Source organism: Fringilla coelebs (assembly GCF_963513975.1).
Source record: "Fringilla coelebs genome assembly, chromosome: 28".
NCBI lineage: Eukaryota > Metazoa > Chordata > Aves > Passeriformes > Fringillidae > Fringilla > Fringilla coelebs.
The window spans coordinates 2,814,014-2,828,287 of NC_140054.1; the positions used below are offsets into that span (position 1 = coordinate 2,814,014).

The 14,274-nt window shown below is 42.5% G+C and overlaps 1 protein-coding gene across 1 annotated transcript in view; it reads right to left on the bottom strand.

Annotated features, from left to right (window-relative positions):
* Positions 1 to 1,950: 1,950 nt before the first annotated feature.
* RLF (RLF zinc finger) overlaps positions 1,951 to 14,274 on the bottom strand; it is a gene marked incomplete at its 5' end in the record, with an annotated part of 37,978 nt that continues 25,654 nt past the window's right edge. The window contains 4 exons of the mRNA XM_084222747.1: positions 1,951 to 7,139; positions 7,307 to 7,448; positions 8,485 to 8,621; positions 11,053 to 11,255. Coding sequence (XP_084078873.1) covers positions 2,412 to 7,139; positions 7,307 to 7,448; positions 8,485 to 8,621; positions 11,053 to 11,255 — 5,210 coding nt within the window. The 3' untranslated portion in view covers positions 1,951 to 2,411. The remainder of the gene's footprint in view (positions 7,140 to 7,306; positions 7,449 to 8,484; positions 8,622 to 11,052; positions 11,256 to 14,274) is intronic.

A 14,274-nucleotide genomic window follows, 5' to 3' on the forward strand; every position in this document is an offset into this window, starting at 1 on the left:
CCATGGTGGGCTCCGGGCTGGGCTCAGGGCTGGGCTCCGTGAGGGGCTCCATGGTGGGCTCCGGGCTGGGCTCCGGGCTGGGCTCCGCGAGGTGCGGCTGCGGAGGGCTCCGGGCTGGGCTCCATGAGGGCTCCATGGTGGGCTCCGGGCTGGGCTCCGCGAGGTTCGGCTGCTCCGGGCTCCGTGAGGGCACCCCCGGTGCGGCGGGCTCGGGCTCAGCTCTGCCCGGCACGGTTCGGTCACCCCAGTGAAGTGCGTGTGGAGGGCAGCATGGCGAGGATCTGGGCAGGTGTTTAAATTATATTTCTTCAGTATAAGTTACTTAGACCACACACGATAACGCATATAAAGCCTCGTTAGAATTTGTCTAAAACATTTTAGAGATTTAGAGTATTTACAGGTTTTTACTACCCATGGGAACATGGCAGGGCAGCCCACAACATGTTTTTGTCCTATAAAATCCACACACTTCAAGACAACAATTTAAAAAATGGAAGCATCATTCCCTATGAACTGTGTTCTCTGAGGTGTCTGCTCTTCACATTAAGAATTTTTTTGTTGAAAGCCAATGCAATGGTGTTCCTTTACTGCAGAACTGTATGCTTGAAAGCAAGAAGCTGGACATGTTACCTCATTTGTAAGACAAATTCTGGTAGCACTTGTGAGGGAAAATGATGGCCTACCTCATGGCATGAAAACAGAAATAAGACAGTAAAAACTCTTTAAACCTTTACCCTTTTGTGGGTTCCTTCTCTGATACCCATGTGTGCTAGGCAATTAGATAAAAAAGCCCAAGAAGAAATTGGGATAAAGATGTAGGTTCAAGCTGTATGTTTTTGATGGTGTGACACCTATTAGCTCAAGGAGACAGTAGTGCATTTTGTAGATGAAGGAGTTCAAAAACTGAAATACACTGACAGTCTTGAAGATTCAAGTATGTTAAAACATGACTCAAACTTGAAATTAAAAGGTACTTCATGATTACTTTGGAAAACATTGAAGGCTGTCTGATGATGTTGCAGTATTTAACCTTTTGACACAGCTTACTTCCATTTTTAGAACTTTGTGAGAAGATTGATGCACCATATTTCTTTCATTAAAAGAAGCTTACAGTTTAAAGAGGAAATTACATTAAAGGCTAGGCAGTAAGCTACACTTCTCTTGATTGGTGTATAATTTTTAACCTAACTTTTAGGGATGCCCAAATAACTTTATTTTCTTAAATGCAGTACAAAGATGCCATTTCTGCCTCATTTTGGCCATAGCACAGTTCACTGGACAGTTTGATAGCTGCCATCATTCCTGCACCCAACCAATACTCATGCTCTGTTTTAAACATTTCCTGAAGTTTTTTCTATTTCCTTTCCACTGCTGCTTTTCAGATCACAGTATAAAACCCCAGAAGCCCCAACAACACCCAAGCCCTCAGTCAGAAGCTGTGATTGCTGCTTGCTCATTAGAATCCTCATGGAGATGGGGAAATACCCCCTGTAGGGGATAGTGATTCTGGGCCTTGTGATGGTAAGAAAGGTGATACAGAGCAAGAAACAGAGCTTAAAATATTAGCTGACTCTTCTGTTGAATCTTCCAGCCAGGTTTCATTCATTGTCCAAAAAGCTGACCAAGGAACTCTAGATGTATACTGGTACTTTCATGTGACACAACCTGCTTGGAAGTCTGGCAACAACACTCATCACACACTCAGGTGGTGCCAGACAGTCTCAGAAAACACCCTCTGCCTTTAAAGGAACAAGGACTTTCTCATGCAGAAGTGTAATTAGTAAGCCTGTACTAATTATAGTTCTTTCAAGTCTGAAAAAAGCACAGAGAATGTTGTAAAATAAAATGTAATACTTTACTTTTCTGTATCTATTTGATCAGTCTGATAAATTATCTACAAATGCATAAAACTTAAGCAACACTGTCCAATGCACTCAGAATGGTCCCAAACTCAATTACAAGTAAAGCACATTAAAGATTTACTGTACAGTAAACAAATGGGTGAAAAACTGTAATTTATTGAAACTCATAACTCAAAAAATATAAGATGCTGTAGTGTACAATATGTTACACAAAGCACCCTGGGGTGCACATTCAAGTCAAGTAATAACTCCATCGCCCCCCAAACCCTGGTACCCCAGTACTTTTTCCATATACAATCATGCACATTTACTCTTCAAGAGGAAGCCCCCAGTATTCTGATGTGTTAAATAGCACCAAAATCAGCATTGTCCATTGAAAAAAATGGGGAGCTAAATTAACTTGGCCATTACTTTTGACAGATATTATACATTCATGGAATTAAACAGTCAAAACTAACCTAAAAAGTGTGTACTGTAACAATTACTGTTCTAATTTGAAGTTCTCCCCGTACAGCAGTAGTGGAGGCTATCTGCTCTAAGCAAAGCTACTTATGTACTTCCTACACACAGCTCATCTGCCTTTTTTGTTGGAAATAAATCTATGAGAGGTGTGGAAAACTTGGATCTTTCAAGAACTACTACTGGTCGTAAGTAATGCAGCTGTTTTAAGGCAAGGTCTCCACAGTCCGTTAGGGCCTTGTCCAAGATTGCCCTCAGATTTTCTAAGGAAGGGGCAGATGAGGACTCTGACAGCAAGGGCTGGATCTCTGTTAGCTGCCCAGCATTATTTGGGGTTATGATTACATTTTCATCACTTACAAAGTTGCTTACTGCTGTATTCCCTTGACTGTCTCCCTCTTTCTGCAACATTTCATCTACTGGCAACTGCTCAGGAGACTCCCATTCTACGACCTCATCACAATCATCATCATCATCATCATCTTTTCCCTCACTCTCCTGAATAAATTTTAAAAATGAAGACTCAAATCCCATTGGTTTATATGTCTTTAAATCAAATGGTTTGGACACGGGAGGCTTTTGAAATTTGTCTTTTGTAGCACAAAGTACATTTCTTTTTGCATTCTGATTAACAGCATTATGTTGACATCCTTCTGGGTCTTTCTCTCTTGGCAAATCTAATTGTAAACTGGACAAAGAAGAGCTATTCTCTCTTTCACTGCTTCCAGAAAGATCTTCAGTTTTACACACAGTTGTCTCCCTGGTGTTAGGCTCTTCAAAACAGGTGTTCTTCGAACTGTGGTTATATTTTAAAGTGCCTGAATACACAAAGGCACTGGCATCACAATTCACACTACTCGGTGAACATTGTTTTTGGTCTTCATTACCCTCATCTGGAGGATCACATGCAGGGTTTGGAACAAGGGGTTTGTCACTTTCCTGCACAGGCTCAGAATTAGCTGATTTATCCTCGTTAACTTCTACACCTTTTGTATCTAAGTCTGAAGCTGTGTCAGAGCAAGACTGTTTTTCAATCATGATGCCACATTTGACACAAAGAACGAGTTTCTGAAGGCGCTGCTCGATGTACATGTTGGTCATCTGGTGTGTGCGCTTGTAGTGCCTCACTATGCTGCTTTCCAGTTTGACAACAGACAGGCACCCCTGCACCATGCAGGGGTACTGGGTCTGGTTAGACTTCTCTTTGCACATTTGTAGGGCTTCCTCTTTTGTTTTGAAATTTAGCAAATGCTTTTCCCTGCTTCTGCTAATTCTTTTAGCTTTTTCTTTTAATTGCTTTCCATTCTGCTTGCTTGTGCCAAAGCTGTCTTTCAAACAATTTTGCTCATTTTTATCTTTATCTTCATCATCTTCCTCCTCTTTGGGATTGCCAAAGAGACTATCATAATATTCACTGTGTCTGAAATATACATGTTGAGAATAGTGACTGTAATTTGTGAAAATTCGATTGCAGCCATTAAGGTCACAATGGATTTCAAAATCTTTGTTTAATTTTTCTTCATTGGCATGTTCCTCTATTAGGTGCTGTTTAAGCTTATTAAATGTATAAAATACAGCATGGCAGTGCGCTTGGTTACAAGCAAACCTGGCAGACTCAGCTTCAGAAAGCAGTTTTTGATCCTCTAAGATTTCGTTGTGGAAGTCACTACAATGTTTAGCAAGAGCTTTAGAACACAGAAAACGCTTACCACACTCTTTGTGTTTGCATGCAAATATTTTTTTACATTTGACAAGTTCCCTTTTTGTTCTTGCTTTGTCTTTTTCTAAGCAGAGCTGTTCCTTATTATACTGGTGAACAGTTCTGTAATGGCGAATCAAACCTTTCTGGTTTGTGAATGCTGAGTTGCAGCTTTTATGTATACAATGAAATGGTTTGTGGTACTTATGCAATATGTAACATAAGTTTCCTTTAGCAACTGTTCTTTTGCTTCCTCTTCCCTGTCTTGCTTCCAGTTCTTCCCTATGACTGTCCAGAGAAGTTATGTTAGATGTTTTTCTTGTTACATCATTGTCTGTCTCTTCATTGGACTCCAAATCAGTCTCAGAACAGCAGTCTTCCTTTTTTGGGTGACACAGCTGTTCAGAGTCCGAATGTCCAGAGAACCCAACGCTGTTTGCACAGGCAGGCACTGGAACAGTGCTATTCTTATGCATGTCCTCTGTACATAAACCTACATGATCAAATTTTTCACTAGGACACACCTTGTGAGCCACCCTCTGACAGCCAATTTGATGCTTGTTTCTGTAGTGAATTCGAAGATGTGTTTTTCTTGTAAAAGATCTTTGGCAAATATGACACTTAAATGGTGAATACCGATGCTGGAACATATTTAGCTGAAGAACCATTTCCTTTGAATAGTTATGCTTTTTAACATAATGCATTAAGAGAGCTTCTCTGGTCACAAACTCACATGTACAACCGTGACATTCACAGAAAAATGGTTTAGCTGCCAGTTGAGTAAGGTACTGGCTGGGTAAATTATCTTCTTGCTCTTGAAGGTGAAATTTTGAGGTAGCTTCATCAACTGACTCAGGGCACTTGGCATCCCTAGATGAATAGCCCAGAAAAGATTTCTGTCTTGAAGAATTCTGAATGTTATTTTTTAAGCTTAGATGTTTCAAGCCTAACATTAGTTCCAACATGTTATCTTCAATATCTAGCTCTTTAGAGCTGTCATAAAAAGATGTTTCTGGGGAAGAAGGACAAGTTTCATCCCTCAGGCCACTGCTTCCTTTAGCATCTACAGCACAACACACACTTTCTGGAGAGTCAGCATTTGTATCAGAATTATGACCTAACTCTGGACTCATATCTGTAGGGGATTTACTGTCCTGTGCATCATTCAACAGATCGAGAAAGTATTTCGTTTTCATTTCCATATTTCTTTTACCTTTAAAGTTGTATGGATGGACCCTTCGAAGGTGTTTTTGCATACTTCTGGAATTTTTGTGGGTGGAACAGCAGCCTTCAAAACCACAGGAAAGATTTTTTTCATCAAAGCAAACTGCCACATTGGAACACTGTTGTTTCATATTTGCTGGATGAAATACTCCTTCCTGGGACACGACAAAACCTGGAACTGACTGGTCGTGAGCCACTGTTCCAAGCAGCCGTGGAGATGTCTGACCTTGGCTTGCTGCAGCATCTGCCCTGTGCTTCCCACAATGCAGGCTGCAATTACTTTCACTGTTGAGATCTTCACTGTCAGAGAGAGATTCTTCCTTCACCTGTGGAATTTCCTGAGAGCCTGAGGGATCCGAGTTATCGTTCAGATTGGAATTTTCAGATTGTTCAAGCAGCTGAGACTCTGGAAGATAACCGGATTTTTCTTCTGAAACCAACCCTTCAAGGTTCAGCGTTTGCTTCCCTTCCCCATTTGACACTTTAATATCATGCGCTGCAAGGTGATTTTGAAATTCAGTCTTTGAATAATAAAACTTCTTGCAACCAAAGTAGTTGCAAGTGTACGAGGCATCCCTGAAGTGCTGCGCCTCGTGATGGTAAAGCTGCCCTAAGTCACTGAAAACAATATTACAGCCATTGAGCTCACATTTATAGCGAAGATCATCGTGGGTTTGTTTGTGGTTGAGCAGCTCATTGACCGAGCCGAACCTGGCGTAGCAGTCCATGGACACGCACATGTAGGGCTGGGGCCCGCAGTGCACGCGCTCGTGCTCCCGCAGGTGGAAGGAGGTCATGAAGTGGCGGCGGCAGAACGCGCACTTCTCCCTCCTGTTCTTCATGTCCAAGTAGTGTTTCGCATTCTCGTCGTTGTTTTGATGTTCAGCTTTCAGATGTACACTTAAGTACTTAAACTGTTTAAACACTCTAGAACAATCTGTCCCAGGACAGGGGTAGATGTCTCTGTCTTGCAGCTGGCAATTTTCCAGTTGGCTGAACGTGACATATTCCTCTGTGTCATCATCAAAGCTTTCAGGGAGCTGGGTCTGGTGTGACCTTTCTGGAAACACTGGGGGTGGGCTGCTGGAAGCTGTTGCCTTTTGTGGTGATCTCTCTTTTTTCAAAATTATTTTCTTTTTAGGTCTGTGTGTTCTGCTAGGTGGCATTTTAACATGTTCCATTACATGTGGTACAAAAAATTCCTTTCTCTTGAATTTTTTTGTGCAAACAGGACATGTATAAATACCATCTTCCATGTGCATCTTAGAATGATGCAGTATTCTGGCCTCTATACACTCCCTTTTGCAGAGCACACAAAAAAACTTGTACTGAAGCCATCTCTGATATCTTTCTGAAGAACCAATTGGTTTTTTTACTCTTGCTTTTTCCTTAGGGTGGCTCATTGTGTCTTTCCCATCATAATATTTGTGTTCTTTTGTCTCATCATAGTCACTAAAGAAAGTTTCTAACATGTCGGTTTCATTGAGTGACATGTGACAACCTGCATCATCCTCGGAATCAGAAGCTGCCTTCCCTAATAGTTTAAGACAATGCCTCTTCAAAGTCTTCCAGTCCCAAAATTCAGGATCAAATGGCCAATATGCTTTCAAAGCTAACAGCAGTTCACAGCGGAGTGAATTTGGAACCAATGCGTTTTCTTCATCAAATTTTTGGTCTGGCTGCATATAGAGCTCTTCCAAGGCATTAAATCCACCCAAAGTTGGCTCAAGTAAGAATTCTGTGAGCTGACAGGCTCTTCTGACTTCAAGGTCTTCTGGTAAAAGGCAAGCAATTGTTTTGCACACTGATGTCTTCATTTCATCGCTTCCGTTGGACCTGATCTGAAGGGCTCTCACACACAACAACACAGACACAGCAAGTCCTGCTTCCTCTGCCTGTTTAAAGAAAACAGAAGATTTTTATTAGTATCTTCTTGGGCAGAAATCAGAAAGTATGAATAATGAAATAAACTCTATTTTTTTTCAGTTCAATAGAATTAAGAAAACAATAAAATCATGTAGACAGCTCTAGTTGTGTCCAAAGACTCAGGACTGTTACTTACTTCAGATTGTATGACTCTTATCAAGAAAAATAGATGCTGTAGTGTCTTGGCAATGATGCCAAACTGACGACATCTCTCCAAAAAGGAATCTAAGGAAGGATCTATTCTTCTCTGCAGTTTGCTCCAGAAAAGTGTCAGTTCCCTGTGAAGAGTTGAAGAATGTAAGAACATTGCAAACACACACAATCTGTGCAGTCACAGTGTGTCAGTTCAGAGCTGATGCCAAGAAAAAATGTAGGTGTTATTCAAGGACAGCACACACTCAATTAGGTCCTGATCTCCAAGTGACACTGCAGAGAGCTGTTCCTGTGCTCCACTCCAGCACCAGATCAAACCCCAGCATATCTCCTGATCCTTACAGGGGAAAGACACTGGCACTGGGATTCATCTCAATGCACACATCTACAGCTGCAGACATCCTTTCTAGACAAAAAAAAACCCCAGTCCCACACTTCCAGAGCCTTTACCTCTCACACAGAAATTTAAAATGGGTAAGATGAATCATAACACAAAGCTGCCACTTCTCTTCCAATAAGCAAGCAGCTGTACAAGGACTGCTAGGTACACTACCAGACCTTCAATTTATACATCTCCACAATGTCAGCATCACCAGTAGACAGAAGACTTCATTCTCCCATCTCATGTCCAGGGAAGGTAGCTGGAACTTGAAAATTCTTGGAGTTATAGAAATATATAAAAATATAATCTTGGAGGGGAAGTGGAGAGAAGCAACAGAGTGTTGCTTCTGCTCATTCCTAATACTGACATATCTCTGTGGAATGGTTAAAAAAAATGCACCAGACTTTCATGGGGCCAAGAATTCCCAAGGGAAGAACAGCCTGACAACATACTTTGTGGAACCACAAAGCTAGAGGTTTAATAGCAACCCTCAGAGCACTGACCCACCACCACTGACAGATCTATCACCCCACAGAAGGACTGGTGTTCATGCCAACAGTGTGAGTGCTGTTTCAGTTTTAAATTGTTCAAACAATGCTTTTGCCTAACTGCTCTATTAGCATAGCAACTTGTGACAAAATAAGTAATTATCTAGGAAGAGTTTCAGTCTGATGCACTTCTCAATTAAAGGAAAAATCCACCTTCTCTACATAGTTTTGTGCTATATTCACTCAATTCTAGCTAGAGAGGAACAGTTAGCAGAAGCAGCTTATACTTACCAAGAGCAATACACATTTGCTGTTTGAAGCTGATGGGTAAGATATGTTGTACAAAGAATAAATGCAGTATTTTCTTGTCCCTCAGATTCCAGATTACATATGATGTCTAGTACCTCTTTGCAATCCACCTTTGCAATCTTAAAGCAAAAGAGAATGAAAAAGAAAAGGCACTTTATTCTCAGTATGTTTACAAAAGAAATGCACGTTTACTATATCAAAGTCTCACAAACAAAATGTTACATCTCCTGTACCCAGAGATCATGCCACACCTTTCAGCTACAAAATGGTGTGAGAAGTTCACCTGTTAGTTCTGAGCCCTTCTCAATATCAGTTTTCTTTGGGATAACCTTCCACTTTGGGCAGCTTAGCTAAATACTTGCATGCAGGCAGCCATCAATCTATAACTTCCCATTCTGTGTCTCTGCACTCACAGGGATTCTTGGGCTACTGTTGAAAATTAGAACACAGCTCCAAAAAGATCAAAAGTTGTGAAAAAGCTGGGCTCTTGTTCTCCTCATCCCTAGGTGCCGATTCTGAACAACCACATTTCAAAGCATGATGACAGAAACAGAAGTGTTTAGAGTAGTGTGCTGATTTTGCCTGGGGTAGAGATAGTTTTTTTCCTGGCTGGTATGGGGCTGTGTTTGGGATTTCTGCTGGGCACTGGGTTGATAACACAGAGATGTTTCTGTTCTTGCTGAGCAGTGCTCACACAGAGCAAAGGAGGCTGAAAGGAGACACAGCCAGGACAGGTGACCCCAGCTGACCAAAGGATATTCCAGACCATGACATCATGCTCATTCCATACAGTGAGGGGAAGGAGGAGGAAGGGGAGTGTGTTGAGAGATGGAATTTGTCTTCTCAAATCTCCATTATGCACAATTGTGCCTTGCCCTCCTGGAGGTGCCTGCCCATGGCTAGCAGTGAATTAATTCCTGGTTTTGCTTTGCTTTTGTGCATGGCTTTTGCTTCACCTATTATATTGTCTTTACCTCTGCCTACAGGTTTTCTCTCTTTTACCCTTCCACTTCTGTCCCTGGTACCGCTGGTAGGGGAGCTGAGCAAGCAGCTATGAGGGACCTGGGTCCAGCTAGGGTCTGTTCCCTTAAATATCAAAGCACTGGCACCTAAATCATTTTCTGGGGTTTCTCTCTTGCCAGGGGTGAATCTGTGACAACTCTCTCCTTCCTTCCCCTCCCCCAAAATCTGCTGTATTTTACTTTATCAAATGCAAAACTGACACATCTGCAAGGCCTTGCAGCTTGTGAATTGCTCTGGAAATGTCTGCTGCAAGAGGTCAGTTCTGGGTCTCAAGCTGAACATCAAAAGTCAGTGGACCCTAGAAAATGCTGGCATTGCTGAATGAACTCCAGTGTCAAGCCTGAATGGGAAACTGGGTTAATATCCCTGCTTCTGCTCTTCCTGCTGAAAGACATGTCTGCAAAACTCAGTTTAACTTCCTGTTGTTTGTTCTCTGTCATTGTTATTCATGATGAGCAAAAAGTTTGAAATGTTTATAATATCAACAGCTGTTTAAAGTACATATTGCTAGAACACAGTCTGTTCTGTGAAGCAGAATAGATCCAGTGAAAAAATGTATTAAAACCTAATGTTGTCTTAGTAGTAAATGTTCTTCATAATTACTGTTTGTGGCTTATATCCAAGCTGATACTCTGGTTTGATACACAGATATGTTCTACTTTAAGTAGATATTCCACAAGTTCCTTGGGATTTGTCTACTTGTCATGGTTTAACCCTAGCTGGACCCAGGTCCCTCATAGCTGCTTGCTCAGCTCCCCTACCAGCAGTACCAGGGACAGAAGTGGAAGGGAAAAAGAGAGAAAACCTGTAGGTAGAGGTAAAGACAATATAATAGGTAAAGCAAAAGCCATGCACAAAAGCAAAGCAAAACCAGGAATTAATTCACTGCTAGCCATGGGCAGGCACCTCCAGGAGGGCAAGGCACAATTGTGCATAATGGAGATTTGAAAGGACGAATTCCATCTCTCAACACACTCCCCTTCCTCCTCCTTCCCCTCACTGTATGGAATGAGCATGATGTCATGGTCTGGAATATCCTTTGGTCAGCTGGGGTCACCTGTCCTGGCTGTGTCTCCTTCCAGCCTCCTTTGCTCTGTGTGAGCACTGCTCAGCAAGAACAGAAACATCTCTGTGTTATCAACCCAGAGCATCAAAGCAGGGTGTCAGCTTGGATATCAGCCACAAGCAGTCATTATGAAGAGCAGAGTTAGACATTCACATAATATACATGTATTTACATACCTCTAGAGAAGTGTGCATATATGTGCTATTACTTATAGGTATAGATAGAAGTAGTTTAATTTGTAGGAGCTCAGCAATTTAACTTCCACACCTGACTTAACCAGCCCAATCACATCCAATTCCTGGAAAGGGATGACCACACATTGTCTAATCATTCAAAATAATCTTTCAAAATTCCTCTTATGGAACTCTGCTGCAACAGTTTCACTCTTCAGCTTCAATTCTTAGTACTACATGAATAAATTCTAAAATGCTTCATAAATATATAATAAAAAAGTTACTAACCTCCTTAATGGAGTCTTCATTAGGCAGCATTGAACACACACATGTGATGTAGGCTTGGCGAAAAGATGAAACATTTGCAATTTCTGGAGAATCTGCACACAATTTTGACAAGAAAGTTGCTTGGGGGATGCAGTTTGACTTCATCAAATGTTTGATTCGCATCTGCAGAAAGGAAGGCCCTTCTCGTGTAATCAATTTATTAGCTAGGAAAAGAAAAAATCCTTTGAGAACAGACCAATTTACAGATGATACTTAAATGAAATTGTCTCACTGCATTCACACTTCTTCACAAATCTGTGTAGGGACTGTGTTTTTAGGAAACTGGGCATGGTGACAAGTGACAGCAATGGACTCTCTTCTCCCCACCTCTGCAGGAAGAGAATGCTGGGTACAGAAACAGAACCCCCACACAGCCACCCCCCAAAAGACAACACCATTATGGATGTATGTCCTTTAGTAATGGCTAAAGGACACTGACCACACCAGACAGATACCAGCAGTTTAAATGAGGTTCAGATTCATCACCTTTCAACTGTAATTTTATATTTCAAAAAAAAAAAAAAAATTAAGTCATTCATTACATGCTTTTCAACTGCAAAGTTTTCCACCCAAGCTGTTAAAACCCCATGTAATGCCAAAATATGTAAAATGAAGTTGAGGGTGGAAATATTATCTTTGTGGGACTTTTGAAGAATTGTGTTAAAGACATTCTAGGCTTATGCTCTTAAACAAGCAATACTATGAGTCATTATGAGACTTGATGAACTAATTCAATAGTAAAAATTTAGATTATTTTTGCAAATAGCAAGCAAAATTTGCTTATTTAGATTAAATACCTCACAGATTTAGTTTCATTCTCTTCCCAGGTGTTTATCATAGAAACAGAATTCAGTTGGAAGGGACCCTCAAGTCCTGCTCCTCAAAGGACTACCTCAAATTAAACTGTATGACTTAGAGCATTGGCCAAATGCTCCCTGAACTCTGGCAGGTTTGGTGCTGTGACTTTTCTGGGGAGCTTGTCCCAGTATCCAACCACCTTTGGGGTAAAGAACATTTTCCTTATGTCTAACCTGTGCTTACCCTGACACAGCTTCATTCCATGTCCTCCTGTCCTGCTGCTGGTCACCAGACACAGGAGACCAGCCCTCCTCCCCAGAGCCTTCTTGAGGAAGGTGCAGACTGATGGGGTCACCCTTGAGCATTCTCTTCTCCAGGCTCAACAAGCCAAGACACCTCAGCTGGAGCCCCGAGGCCTCCCTCACCTTGGTCACAATGCAGCAGCCTGATGTCCTTTCTGCACTGAAGCACCCAAAACTGCTCAACCCAAAGCAGGACTCAAGGTGAAGCCTCCTCAGCACAGAAAAGAGTTGCACAGTCACCTCCTGCTCGAGTGGCTGTGCCTGGTGCACCCCAGGACACAGCTGGCACCTCTGGCTGCCAGGGCACATCACTCACATTCACCCTGCCATCAACCCAAACCAGGGCACATCACTCACACTCACCTTGCCATCAACCCAAACCAGGGCACATCACTCACATTCACCTTGCCATCAACCCAAACCAGGGCACATCACTCACATTCACCTTGCCATCAACCCAAACCCTCCAGACCTCTTTGCACAGGGCTGCTCTCCATCTCCTGGTGTGTCCATGTGACCAGTATTACAGTGTCCCAGGTGGAGAATTCATGACTTACTCTTGTTAAAGTTCATATGGTTGGTGTCTGCCCAGCTCTCTGGATCTCTCTATAAGGCCTCTGCTCTCAAAGGAGATCACAGATCCTAACACAGCATCACCAGCAAATTTATTTCATGTACATTCAACTTCCACAGCAACATAACTTATGAAGACATTAAGGAAACCCCAGCACAGACAGGCTCAGCAGCCTGACAATCTCATTTACTACAACTCTTTGCATCTGACTCCTACCAGCTCACTCCTCACCCAACCTACTATGGACTTATCAAGCTGTGCCCTGGACATTTAATCCAGGGATGCTGTGAGGGACAGCATCAAAAGCTTTGATAAAGTACATGCACATGATAAAGCCTTGGTCTGACACTGGCTGCAGTCCTGCAAGGACAGGCTGCTCCAGCCTGGAAGCAGGGCCCCCCCTCTCCACTGGAGCACAGCCTGCTCCAGGCATCCACCAGCTCTGGCCTGGGCACCTCCTCCAGGGGCTGGGGGTGGATCTCTGCATCCCCCGTGGATCCCCAGGGGCTTTGGGTGGATCTCTGCATCGCCCGTGGATCCCCAGGGGCTGTGGGTGGGTCTCTGCCTTCCCCAGGGACTTCACGGATTACAGGGACACAGTTGCTTCACCATGGTCTCACTACAGCCTGTAGAAGAATCTCAGCTCTGGCTCCTGGAGCACCTCCTCCCCCTCCTTCTCCACTGACCTTGGTGTTTCCATGTTGTTTCCCTCACATGTTCTCACCTCCTCCTCTTTTCTAGCTGGAATTCAAATTGCCCCCACATGGTTTTCATTTTCTTCTTAAATCTGTTATCACAGAGGCCTTACCATCATTTCTAATTGGCCCAGCCTTGGCCAGCAGCATGCCCATCTTCAGAGCCATCAGGGAATGGCTCTGCTGGACAGGGTGGAAGCTTCCAGCAGCTTCTAACAGAAGCCACCTCCATGCCCCCACCCCCACTACCAAAAATCAGGCTGTGCAAAACCACCACGATGAAATCATATGCTTCAAAATATCTGTGGTGCTATTTCCAGCTTAACATAAATATCTTCACAAAGCCTTGATACAAGTCTCCAGATCTGTACATCATTCAAAAGACTCTTGTGAATTAAGAGAGATGGTTCAACACACGCTTACACTACAGCAGTAGTGCATATGGACCAAGGAACAAACTGGCTGATGAACTGTACAAGAAATCATGGAAATGCAGGAGACAATCTGATAAAACACAAACTAGAATGGTGTTCTGCAGCAGCTGTAGTCAACCAGTTACCTCTGGTGTTTGCAAGAGACTGGCTTAGTCAAAAAAGAATGCTGGCTTTAGACTAACAACTTAGAAAATATTTCTACTCAATGGCTCTTCCACTACGTTAGCATCTTATTATTACTATGCAAGATGAGTAGTTAAAAGACCAATGGTATGTGCATTTCTGAAAGAGAGGATGGCACATAACATGAAAGTTTTCATGCTTTCTGCACTTAAAATATTGCCCAACAAGCAACAATGTGTTCTAACAGACACTACACT